At 47.9% G+C, this 14,263-nt stretch overlaps 1 protein-coding gene across 4 annotated transcripts in view; it reads left to right on the top strand.

Annotated features, from left to right (window-relative positions):
• The window catches only part of KIAA0825 (KIAA0825 ortholog), a 2,250,404-nt gene that overhangs the window by 122,939 nt on the left and 2,113,202 nt on the right, over nt 1–14,263 (top strand). For all 4 annotated transcript variants that reach the window (XM_078675385.1, XM_078675384.1, XM_078675383.1 and 1 more), the window contains exon 2: nt 270–409. In XM_078675385.1, the coding sequence (XP_078531511.1) occupies nt 279–409 (131 nt within the window). In that variant the 5' untranslated portion in view covers nt 270–278. The remainder of the gene's footprint in view (nt 1–269; nt 410–14,263) is intronic.

The raw sequence follows: 14,263 nt of genomic DNA, 5'->3' as shown, positions 1-14,263 counted from the left end.
TTCTTTTCCATAAATCAGGCCACAGATCGAGACTTATGACTCAACCCACAACACCTTGACCTTCGTAAAACCAGTTGAGGTAGATGGCCTTTGTAACCCAGCCTGTAACACTTATGAGGGATGTACAAATAATCTCAGCAAAATACCCTTTGCATATCATTCCCTGCTGTGTGAAGCACTTGATAAGCTTTCAAGCTAAGCAGTTTATTCCATTACCTATCGAGACTTAGAGCAACTGTTAATTGATTTTCCTTTGTGTTCTATTTCAGTGGCCAGAAATGGAATCTGCCCCAGGATATTCTCTTGATTTGTCTTACTTGGATTGTTTGGTGGATATGGTGCCAGAAGACCTAGAGATCCAACATATCCTGAGCGATATTGATGAGGATCTAAAAACAAATGCTCTCAGGTAAAACGGGTTACTCCATTTTATAACTGTTTTTGCCTTATTATATTGCAGAAGAGAAAGCATTTTATTGTTTCACTGGACAATCAAAATAGAATAGATTTCTAACCATGCTTGTGCTAGAGTACTATTTTGTAATAGAATGTACCATGTAGGATGTACTGGAGCATGGCAATACACAGTAGAAACAGATTTACAAAATGCTTAACATTCAATTCATTTTTACCACTGTTGTAAAAAACATAAAATTAAGAATGGTTTAGCATGAGGCAGATGGAGTTGGCAGCGTGAGAGCTGAGATCTGGCACAAGAGACCCGGGCTCCCTCAAGACCACAGTCAGTGGGCCACAACTAGAGTGTCGAGGCAACTGGAGAGGCAGCAGTGGTGAGCCACAAGGCGAGTGCTGAAGCGCTGCCACAGGCAAGACGGCAGCCGCTGCTAGGCTCCAGTGAGAGCTGGACAGCAGGGGCCGTGGCATTTTGCAGTTCCAGGGGTATCCGGGTGCGGGAGTGGCTGAGACACCCATGGCCCCACTCTTTATGAGCCATGAGGTGGGCGGATTCGGAGCCGCAGCACTTGAGAGGGTGGCTGCCATGAGGCCCCCGTGCTTGCCAGACAGCTGAGATAGATTGCATCCGTGAGCGACGGTGGAGCAGCGAATGCTCATGACCAAAGTGCAAAAGCAGAGCCGACCTGGGAAGGGAGCTGGGCCCATCAGACCCCTTAGAACAAGACGGACACTCCCACTGGGAACTGCTACGACTCCCCAGTGTTCAAGGCATCCGTCGGAGGCAGCTCCGGAGATCAGGCACTGCATAGACCATGCTGTGGGTGCAGCCAGGAGGACAGAAATTTCAAGGCACTCAACCATAGGAGGGACCCCCTGCAGTAACGATGGTGAGACCTAAAGTGGCCAAACCCCCGCCCCCCCCAAGGGAATGGGGACATCCCGCCTGTGTGAGGACAAGTCTCTACCGGTGGTGGCACCTGAAACACAGATCTGAAAAACAGTGAAGTGTGGCTCAATGGTTAGAGCGGCCGACCTTGATGCAGAGGTCTGGCCCGGGACCAGGGTTCAATTCCCGCCTCGGCGGGTCTTGGGCTCAAATTCCCCGGACCTGATAATTCTCACCTCAGTGCCTATTCTAATTATGGGTCCCACTCTGCATCTCTGGGCAATAGCTTACTTATTCTCCACAACGGCCCCAACAGCGCTGGGATGCCTGGCTTCACCTTGGGGTGCCCAGGAGTGGACATTTCACAGGGAAAAGCCAGGAAGGGTTCCACAACGGTATGCGTACAGCGCCAGGACACCCCAGTTGGGGCATAAGTGCGCTTTACAAGTACAAATTTCATTTAATTTCATTTCATCTGGGGACACATATGGCCATCATATTGACGGCCATACAGTACACAAAACGTCCCTGGCACACAAAATTGAGACAGTGGTCTGTAGTGGTGTTACGAGTGTACCAAAAAAAGGTTGCAGAGAGGGTAAAGGCAGCAGAATTCACAATTCATAACATACCACCCACGTATAGGCCCTGGGAAAAGAGATATGCACACTACATAACAAAATGGTTGACGCGGAGGGACTTTTCCGCCACAACAACAACATTCAACTGGTCTACCATAGGGGATAGAAGCCCCAGCATGGAGCTTTTCCTAGAATAATGGCTCGAGTGATTGGTCCTGGAGGGGAAAATATCCCAGTGGTTCAAGGTAGAGTGCCCTCACAGAGTGCCGGTCAGTGTGGCCAGTGAGAGTCCTCAACTTCCAATATAAAGATACAATACTACAAAGGGAACGGATACACAGTCCCTGGAGAGCGGAAGAGAATTAGGTACACATCTACCGAAACTATTCCAAGGCGGTCCCGAAACTACGTGAAATGTTCATCTGTGTCAAAAAGCACCTACCCACGCTGACCATACCATATGCCCTACTATTCACAGTGAAATTGAGAACAACTGAGAACGGAATCATCCACTTTGTCAAAGGTGCATCTGAAGTATGGGACTGGCTAGAACAGCCTGGCTATCCCCTCTCTGCGGGGATGGGGAAAGATACTGCAGACTGAAAGATGGCAGGAGCGCCAAAGACGCCGAAGGCCAAGGAGATGCACCACAGGGTCACCCATTCAAAGACCAAGCCATAACCGAAGGGCGATGGACATACCGTCAATTGGGGAGGTGGCCAGTTCAAAGGCTAAAAGGGGGTGTTCATCACCACCCCCTTTTCTGAATCATTTTGTCCACCATAAGCGTGGAAGGGTATACTCAGACATGAGTCCCTTGCTCACTGCTCCATCAGGATTCAAGCAAGCCGGGCCGACGACGCCTGAAATGGCAGAAACCGGTCCCCGGAAGCTTGTCTCCTTTCTGGTGAAGAATTGGCTTGGTAGTTTGGTCTGCCCTGTTCCCATGATGCACTGGGCCAGGGACAGACTAATTTGCATATAGCCAGGTTCTGAGCTGGGATGGGGCAGTGAGCTAAATAACGGTGATGGATCAAGCCCTGATCTTTGGACTGGGTAAGAGTGGTCTGCTTAATTCAGACACTCTGTTCATCACCACCCCCTTTTCTGAATCATTTTGTCCACCATAAGCGTGGAAGGGTATACTCAGACATGAGTCCCTTGCTCACTGCTCCATCAGGATTCAAGCAAGCCGGGCCGACGACGCCTGAAATGGCAGAAACCGGTCCCCGGAAGCTTGTCTCCTTTCTGGTGAAGAATTGGCTTGGTAGTTTGGTCTGCCCTGTTCCCATGATGCACTGGGCCAGGGACAGACTAATTTGCATATAGCCAGGTTCTGAGCTGGGATGGGGCAGTGAGCTAAATAACGGTGATGGATCAAGCCCTGATCTTTGGACTGGGTAAGAGTGGTCTGCTTAATTCAGACACTCTGTTCATCACCACCCCCTTTTCTGAATCATTTTGTCCACCATAAGCGTGGAAGGGTATACTCAGACATGAGTCCCTTGCTCACTGCTCCATCAGGATTCAAGCAAGCCGGGCCGACGACGCCTGAAATGGCAGAAACCGGTCCCCGGAAGCTTGTCTCCTTTCTGGTGAAGAATTGGCTTGGTAGTTTGGTCTGCCCTGTTCCCATGATGCACTGGGCCAGGGACAGACTAATTTGCATATAGCCAGGTTCTGAGCTGGGATGGGGCAGTGAGCTAAATAACGGTGATGGATCAAGCCCTGATCTTTGGACTGGGTAAGAGTGGTCTGCTTAATTCAGACACTCTGTTCATCACCACCCCCTTTTCTGAATCAGTTCAAAGGCTAGGCAGGAAGGGAGTTGTGGGCCAGTTAGCCAGTTCATGTACATGGCTCACCACACAGGACTCGAATATGAACCACATGACCCGGGGGGAAGGATTGAGAGACAAAACGGTGAACAGAAACATAACGTATGACGGCCCACACACAACTGCCTCGGCAGCAAAATTACAAGGGGATTGGTGATGAAATCCCTCTAAAGGTATGCATCAGACATCATCTTCCTCCATGAAATGCATTTACAGGGCACGAAGTGCCAAGGCCTGAATAAAGGAAAGTCATGGTAGTGAGCCACGCAGGGTATACCTCAGGTTCCAGGGGGCAGTGATCCTGATAAGGAGAACAATGCCACTTTGTCGATAAGACATGGGTGGACGACCTAGGCTGCTACACGGTGGCTTTGGGATAGTGGGAGGGGGAAAGGTTGCGCTGGTAAATATATATGCCCCACCAGGACTGCAAATGGACACACTAGACAAACTGAGCAGCCTCATTACAGAACAGCCCCATGGCCTGACGATCCTCTGTGAAAACTTCAAACTGACACTATACTCTGACTTTGATTGCTGTATGACCAGACGGGAAGCTACACTCCTCTGCGTAAGCACTAGGCCTGGGGGACATATGGAGGACATTACATGTACAACAGCGGGCCTATCCATACTATTCTGGTGCGCACAACCCTCATTCCCATATTGTAGGAAAGTAGAATGTGCTTTCGTGGTTACCCCTACATTTCGCTGGTGTTATTCTGTTTTATGAGTAGTCTGACTGGGATCCTGCTAATCAGGACCCCAGTCACTGTGCCTCCTCCCTACATTTGACAGTGGTAAGCACTTTGGACCTTCCCAATTGGCTACTGGTGTACCCACGCAAGTCCCTCGTATATGGTACTAAGGTAACCAGGGCATAGGTGCATCAGGGGCCTTCCATGGGCTACAGCATGTATTGCGCCACCCATGAGAGACCGCTCAAACTGTGACTACAGGCCTGCCATTGCAGCCTGTGTAAGCTGGTGCTAGCACCACTTACGACAGATATAAGTTTAATTATACCTGAGGTCACTGCACTTAAAATCTATAAGTCTTAGAGAGCGTTCTATGGTTGTCAAAGACCACTAAAATTACAATAACGGTTGTCTGGATTAGTGCAAGATGCTTCACTTAAATAAGTGTGCACCATATACTAAGCCAGCTTCCTACACGCATCAACTATCTCTTCACACCACTGGCAGCCCTATACAAATTCACAGAGGCAAAACACATGGTCTGGGCAGTGATTAGTTTGTAAAATATGAAGTGCAGGTGCTCATAGTTTTCAAAGAGGCCATACCCACCTACCCAGCTCCACCCACTTCCTTTATTGGCTTCACCCACATCCACAAGCGTCAACAGATCAGAGCTACCTCCTCACTTCTTGAGTTCTGCAAGAAGCTGAAGGACTGGCTCTTCACAAAAGCACCTCACACCTACAAACCTGTCCAACCCCCTGGAAACCCTCCTGGGTGATGAGTGTGGTATACAAATTAATATAACATTACATAATATAACATATAGGAGGCCTATGACAATAACTTAACAGTGAACTCAAATTATAGAATGTGTGTAAATCTCAAAATGCAGCTTTAGAAACAGCCATTTGAGGATTTGAGGCAGCTTTGCAAACGAAAGAAAATGTGCAGGTAATGTGCTATTTAAAAGAAAGGAAAGGATAAAGGAAGGAAGGAATACATTAAAGAAGGCAGCAACAATTGCAGGCAGGAAGAGGAGCTCTGGAGTAAGGAAATAAATAACTGAGGCTGTCAGTTACTGGGCAGATTGCTGCAGGTGCAACTGTGCAGGAATTTATCGATAGTGTCCCACGGCCGAGAAGCACTATTCTGTCACTCTGTTTCTGCAGTAGTAGTAATCTTTATTGTTGAAGTTATTTAAAACCATAACAATGTCATAGTACAAATATGATATCCATATAAAATGATTAAAAAGTATTTAAAAAAAAAACATGTTAATTGTTTTAGTCCTAAAAAACGGAAGCGGTATCATTCTCATGATGCCAATTTAAAGTATGTTCATAATTCTGCAACATCATATTGTTATCGACTTATGGTTTTTGCACGTAGTGACATATAAAACATTTTAACGTTTTTTATAAAATTGCAATAAAGTTCGAAACATTATTGTTTTGGAAGTGCCACATAGTTTTTCTCATAAAACAATAGAAATTTCATCATTTTACAGGTCCGCTGAGGGTCTGTAGTGCTAAGTCCTCTAATGATTGCAGATCTACAAGTTCGAATTCCTCTGCCAGGCTTCACCACATAAGCCACAGGATTTGACGCCGGTATTCTTCCACAATGGTTGTTCAGCCAGGCTTGGTAATACCCCAAATCTAGTTGCCATTAGCTTGCGTTTCAAGTGGGGCGAGTATGTTGCGCCGAGATATTCCGCCGGTCGGAGTGATGTATAGGATTGCAGAACCACCCAGCCGTGGGATCTTTTTGCTAAGGTACCCTTGTCTTCAAATAATGATTGTAATTTTGCCACCTTGTTTGTTAAGCTACGAAAAATTTGGAATGAAGGGTTCTTCGCCCATAGATCCATCGTCTCGGTGTCATTCAACGCCATTTTCAAGAATTTGCCGTAGCTTGAGTTTGGATCCTCCTGGGCTTGCCACAGAGCGTCATTTAATATATTAGATCGATTCTGCCACAATTTATACCAAGTTTTGATCACGGCATATTTTCTCCCAATTTCCTGCTTGATAAGACCGAATTCCAGTCGGACCTGTGCCGGAGCTGCTGACTGTGGTAGACTGAAAACTTTTTGTAGGCCTTTATTTGTAAAGAGTCTAGGATTTTTCCATCTTTACCATTTAACACTATGCATGCATAGGTTATTGCAGGTAGTAGCTTCGCGGCCATCACGGAAATTAGTGGCGTGAATGAAGGACCATATAGCTTCTTTGCGATAGCACAAAAAGCATAAATAATTCCCTTTCCCTTTTTTTCCAAGATATTGTTTCTGAAATTGAAAGTTCAGTCTTTTGTCTATGTATACCCCCAAGTACTTATAGGTACTTACTATTCCGAGGCGCGACTCTCCCATTTTTAATTGATACTGATAGCATGTGCAGTTCGTGAGTGTCATAGTTAGGTCTCGACCTGCCAATGCGCTTGCGCATTGCAGCTGTCGAGACATATAGAGATGCAAAGGAAAGCTTACCAAGGGGCTTTGGCAGGCGGATTACGCACAGTGCATGTGGCCGTGCACGCGCTTGCCATTTGCTCCCTGAGCCAGGCATCAGAAGCCTCAGACTTCAAAGGAATCCCTTCCGCTCCCACCCCCCCGCCACACCAGCCACGTCACAAACCACCATTTGTTTGTGCCTTGCATCATCGCATCAGACCCGCCACAGCAAAGCCGAGAGCTTCAAACTTCAAAGGAATGCTCTCCCCGCCCCCCTCTGCGCAATGCCAGAGCTTGTAATTCGAGACATTTCACACCAGCCACTTCACGCGCTCCGCAGAATCAACCCTCCTCTCAGCGCTGCCTGTCCTTCAAAAGCAGCTTGTTCTCTTTATTCTCACATTCTATGTTTGTTTCTCCACTTACTATCCTCTTTCTAGGTTTACTGTAGTCTCACCTCGCATTGAGGATTCATATTGTTTCTCTGTTTATGTTTCGGGTGTTTCCGACCTCTTGGTTGCATGCCCCCGTTTTTTTGCTGCATCCTTTTCCCAACCTTTATTGCGAATCGCCGTGAACACACTTCCCTACTGAATGAAGGGATCACACTCCGCAGTCCTCTTTCTTTGTTAATTGTTCACCTCGCTCATAACATTCCGCTCGCGTCTTCCGGGTCTTGTTCCGAGAAGACGCCAAACTTACTGTACGTATGCGAGACACTTACACCTTCGTACGCAGTGTTGAGGTGAGCGTTCACCCGTTTTCACACGCATGATCTAATGTCTATTTCTTTCCTATATTTATTCTTTTTGAAGCCGGTTCTTGTACCGATTCATGCCACCATCTATTTGATTAACCTAAATTGCACGGTTAACCCAGACCTTTTCACACGCACAGACCTTTAATAAACATCTGCGTTATATCATACAGCTTACACATTATGTGCTCAACACTTTACGTTGATTAATATCGCATCGCACGTGCCGGCACGCTGGTTACTCACCACTGTATCTTTGGTTATTCATTTAGAACGGTTTCCTTTGGACTTGGCACTTTGTTATTTTCCTTTAGACAGTTGGCGACTACGGCCCACAAACGTATTTCTGGTTCATTCTGAGCACTTTACTCATTCCACATGGTAACCTAAGTCACTTGTCAACTATCATGGGTTGCCCTCTGGCCCTAGGACAAAGACCTTAGTATTTCTTTACATCTCTGCTAGAACATTCCCCCTGAAGAAGAGCCATTGGCTCGAAATGCATCGGGGACAGATGTCTCAGTGTACAGCTATATTGGCAAACAATTGAACAATTTGGACGTCTGATATTGTACTTACTATTGGATATTCTACTATATGATGAAATATGATTTGATTACTATTTAAATAAAGATGACATCGATCTAAGCTACTTTACCGATTGGATCTTAAAAAATGTAACTACTTATTTGGCGAGCCATCGCCGCCAGGTATCTACAGCACCTCTAGGACTAGGAGGTGATCATTCCCAGCACCCTAAGAATGCAAACGTTTACAAACTGGTTAAATTAGAGTTTACTTTGGAGTGCAGCGGTCATCATCCTTTTTCTAAAAATTATATAAAAACATATGTAATTTCTCTAAATTAGGTTTGAGCTTCTTCTTGAGTGCGTCTCATTTATTGACTCTGTGTGTACAACAAATACTTAACACTACCCTCTGATAGCCCAAAACTGCTCGCCCACACTATCACAAAAGAGGGCATACATGATTATTAATTTAAGCCCTGTATATAAATCGTCTGGATTTTCTACATGTATACATCATTTTGGTCCACTACATAAAAAGCCAGCTACCTACATTAAGACCCAACAGGATTGCTGTAAGATCCTGAAAGCCGATGTGGCACATTTTCTTTTCTGGTGTCCAGGTATCCTGAACATCATATTGCCCAGGTAAACCCCCCACCATATAAGTGAGGAGTCTGTGGTAACACTCATCTGCAGCCGAGGGTCAACAAATGATCTGTCCAGTGAAATATTTATCATTCCACCATGTGAGACTTTGCTGAATTGTGAGTTCCACCAAAACTAGATCTTCCCACTAACCTGTCGCTTGTGACCATTGCCTAGACAGACAATTCAATAATGGGCAAATGTGCAGTCAAGCAAACAGCAGTATGGCTATGCAGGAGCCCATCCTCCTAAACAGTTTTATTACTGTGTTCATGCTTAGCGTACCAGAAAAAAAGCAACCTTTGAAAAGCCATCACCCTCTCATCATTTCCACTTCTCGCTCTGTTGGTTGCACACTCGTTCCCTCAGCATGTTTCAATAAGCCCAGTATGCCTGTCACACTCTACTCTCCATGTTACTGAATACACCAACCCAAGTTTGGTTGGTGTATTCAGTAACACGCTGCATGCCACACACTGCTGCACGCCTCACACTGCCACACACTGCTGCAGGCCACACACTGCTGCACGACACTCAGCTGCACGCCTCACTCTGCTGCACGCCTCACACTGCTGCACACCACACACTGCTGCACACCACACACTGCTGCACACCACACACTGCTGCACGCCACACACTGCTGCACGCCACACACTGCTGCACGCCACATACTGCGGCGCGCCTCACACTGCTGCACGCCTCACACTGCTGCACGCCTCACACTGCCGCACGCCTCACACCACCACCACATCACTCAGGGACACCTCCATATCACTCTAGGACACCACCACATCACTATTGTACACCACTGCATTGTTCTGGGACACCACCACATCTCTCTGGGACACCACTACATCGCTCTGGGACACCACCACATCACTCTGGGACACCACCACATCACTCTGGGACACCACCACATCACTCTGGGACACCACAACATCACTCAGGGACACCACCACATCACTCAGGGAAACCACCACATCACTCAGGGACACCACCACATCACTCGGGGGCACCACCACATCACTCAGGGGCACCACCACATCACTCAGGGGAACCACCACATCACTCAAGGGCACCACCACATCACTCAGGGGCACCACCACATCACTCAGGGGCACCACTACATCACTCAGGGGCACCACCACATCACTCAGGGGCACCACCACATCACTCAGGGGCACCACCACATCACTCAGGGGCACCACCACATCACTCAGGGGCACCACCACATCACTCAGGGGCATCACTCAGGGGCACCACCACATCACTCAGGAACACCACCACTTCACTCGGGAACACCACCACTTCACTCGGGAACACCACCACATCACTCGGGAACACCACCACATCACTCGGGAACACCACCACATCACTCGGGGACACCACCACATCACTCGGATACACCACCACATCACTCGGATACACCACCACATCACTCGGATACACCACCACATCACTCGGATACACCACCACATCACTCGGATACACCACCACATCACTCGGATACACCACCACATCACTCGGATACACCACCACATCACTCAGGGAAACCACCACATCACTCAGGAACACCACCACAACACTCAGGAACACAACCACATCACTCAGGGACACCACCACATCACTCATGGGCACCACCACATCATCAGAGACACCTCCACATCACTCAGGGGCACCACTCAGGAACACCACCACAACACTCAGGGACACCACCACATCACTCATGGGCACCACCACATCACTCAGGGGCTCCACCACATCACTCAGGGGCTCCACCACATCACTCAGGGACCCCACCACATCACTCATGGACCCCACCACATCACTCAGGGACCCCACCACATCACTCAGGGACACCACCACATCACTCAGGGACACCACCACATCACTCAGGAACACCACCACTTTACTCAGGGACACCACCACATCACTCGGGGACACCACCACATCACTCGGGGACACCACCACATCACTCGGGGACACCACCACATCACTCGGGGACACCACCACATCACTCGGGGACACCACCTCATCACTCGGGGACACCACCTCATCACTCGGGGACACCACCTCATCACTCGGGGACACCACCACATCACACGGGGACTCCACCACACCACACGGGGACTCCACTACATCACACGGGGAGGGGACTCCACTACATCACTCGGGGACACCACCACATCACTCGGGGACACCACCACATCACTCGGGGACACCACCACATCACTCGGGGACACCACCACATCACTCGGGGACACCACCACATCACTCTGGGACACCACCACATCACCCTGGGACACCACCACTTCACTCTGGGACACCACCACATCACTCTGATACACCACCACATCACTCTAATACACCACCACATCACTCAGCCCAACCACATCATCACTCAGCACCACAACAGCACTGTCCTTGCTTGCTACCAATAAGCATTGCCATAGCCAATAGGACTCGCATTAGGAAAGTGTAAGCTATTGGCTTTGTGAATAACAATGCTATTAAAGTATATATTTTCAAAGCCAACACATATTTAAAAAAAATGGTCATTTACAATACAAATAGCTCACACTTTCCTAATGCAAGACCTATTGCATTGCAAATGCTTGTTTTTGTTTTGGTATTGTTAATCTCCATTGCGTTGGTATTAGCAAACATCAGGAGTTCATGAAGTGCTCTTTGTAGACCTACTCGGGTCAGGCTGAACAAAACTATGTCGTCTGCATACGAGAGATGCGTTATGGGCAATGTTCCCAAACGCTGTGGGTGTGTATTTGCTTGATCCAGTCTGGGTGAGAGGTCTGCCATAAAAAGGTTGAATAAATGGGGGGCTAATACACAGCCTTGTTTTAATCCAATCTCAGTTTGTATCCTTTTGGATAATTTAGTACCATTCGCCATTTTCACACAGACCCACATGTGCGTGCGTGTACAGTTGTATAATGGGACGCAATATTGTTTCACGAAGACCCAGATTCTGTAATTTGGTCCATAGTAGCCCGTGATTCACTCCATCAAATGCGGATTTGAAGTCTATAAAATACAATTGTAGTGGTCTTCGCTGTCACTCTGTTTCCTGTAGGATAACAGTTGTGTATAAAATAACACACACACAACTCACCAAACCTTGCAGCTTCAGCTACACTGGAAAGCGCAGACCGCTGGCGCAGCTGAAATTATGCTTCCAGTTCGTGTGTGCAGTTTATATGGCACATTACGCAACACACCTGCCCTTCCCCAACCCTAAAGACCAGGCACTGGTGTGCTCCAAAGCAAGCACAGTTGCAGATTGCAACAAATCTGAACGTGCTGCTGCACAAGCCTCACTCCGAGGCAGGGGCATTTTAATGGCCTGTGCACAGTGCTGGCTGTGCATGGGAGAAAAGATCAATAGACACAGCTCTGAGAAAGCACCAGCACAAATTAAGCACTGGCTCTGGGGGATCTCAGACCACTCTCCCATAAGCATAGAGCTAGACACCTAGAGGCCTAAAGGGAAGGGGGATTGGAAATTGCTTTGCCAACTCGAAAGAGGTAGAGCACCTGAGAACACTATTTCGTAGACAATATAATCACAATGAGGGAAGCATCCATGCTCTGGGAACCCTATAAAGCCATGATCTGTGGAGTAATAATATCAGGGGAGGTAGGGAAGAGACGGAAAATGGCAGCACAATTGGATCAATTTGAGGGGGTGATCCTGGAATTAGAGAGAGATTACCTCCTGCAACCCTCAACAACGTGAAAGACTCGCCAAGCACTGAAACAGGAGGAATTCAGCACGCTGGTCACGGATGTGGTCAAATGCACACACAACACAACACAAACACATCTGCGAGGCAGGAGCAGATTTGGGAATGATCTCAGCCTGTCTCAGTGCCAGAGAGAGAGAAAAGAACCATGTCACGCTAATAATAACCCCAGATAGCGTGCCGGACCGAGGCAGCAAGGAGATAGCTGACGGCGCTATGGTAGATTACTTTCAGGACATTTATTTAGCAAAATCCTCTCAGGCAGAGGAGGTTCTAGGGGAATCTGTCCACAAATGCCAGGGCACAAAATTAACAGGCAACCAGATACAGACACTAGTGAAGACCTAACACAAGAGGAGATCCAATTGGGCCTAACACACCTACAATCAGGTAAAGCCCCGTGTCCTAATTGACTCCCAGTGGAATTTCTCAAGAGAATGGCCAGTGAGATAGTGGTGCCGCTCCCTCGAATGCTCACAGAGGCCACCGGAAAAGCACACTCCACCATTAACAAGGAAATGGAACAGTGGTTCTGATATCAAAGGCAGGGAAGTCAAGAGAATGGTGGGAAGCATACCCCCGATCTCGCTCCTCAATGCAGATACAAAAGGTATAGCAAAGGAGCTGGCGAATCGGTTGAGAAAGGTGATACTGGAACTGGTATACCCAGACCAGAACGGCTTCATGTCTCACAAGTCTACAAAACTTAACTTACGCCTCCTCTATAATAATATAGCCATGGCAAGGGGCCTGACAGTGCCGCTGGCCACTCCCTCCCTCAACAAGGTGTTTGATTCAGTGGAGTATCCCTCCTATTCAAGACCAATAAGAAAATGGGTTTTTAACCCACATTTCTGAAATGGGTACTGGTGCTATACACAAATCCCAGCGCCCGCGTTAAGGTGAATGGGGTTCTGTCCCAGGAATTCCCAATACGAAGGGGTACAGGGCAGGGCTGCCCCTATCACTGATGCTTTTTGCACTGGTGGTGGAGGGACTGACAATATGGATAAGAGCAGATGCCCAGATCTGGGGATGGAGATGGTAATCCCTGTGGGAGGAACGGACCTGGCTATATGTGGATGATATCCTATTGTACCTGGCAGAACCGGACTGTCCCTGGTACGGGTGAGCAAGATATTCTGAAAATACTCGAAATACTCAGTTCTAAATCTTAACTGTGTCAAATTCCTACTCTTTCCAGTGGGCAGATGGACACCACCAAGCGCTCTGCCCATAACCCAGAAGACGGTGGCATACCTGGGGCTGTGGACCCAGGGGACAAAACACATTACATCGACAACCTGGCCCCCCTCACCAAATTAGACATAGACACAAAACACTGGAAAACCATGCCACACTCCCTGATGGGTCAGGTGGTCCTTTTTAAAATGATTGCACTGCCCGCATTTATTATAGCCTTATAGCCTGCCGTAGAGGGCTATACCGGCTATTAAAGGCCCTCTCCAGCGTTAAAGGCCCCGAGCCGAAGGCGAGGGCCTTTAACAAGGGAGAGGGACTTTAATAGCGGCATAGCCCATCTACGAAGGGCTATAAGGCTATTAGAACATTCTGTCACTAGAGGACAGATTGTTCTAACAAAAAAAAACAAAGACTTTTGGAAGCGTGAGGGGATTGGAATCCCCTCAGGCTCCCTGAAGCCTTTGTTCACAGCCAGAGCTGTGAACAAAG

The sequence above is a fragment of the Lissotriton helveticus genome, chromosome 2_1, assembly GCF_964261635.1.
Source record: "Lissotriton helveticus chromosome 2_1, aLisHel1.1, whole genome shotgun sequence".
NCBI classification, from domain to species: Eukaryota; Metazoa; Chordata; class Amphibia; order Caudata; family Salamandridae; genus Lissotriton; species Lissotriton helveticus.
Note: the sequence above shows the minus strand (reverse complement) of the source record. Positions and strands in the feature narration are given on the sequence as shown.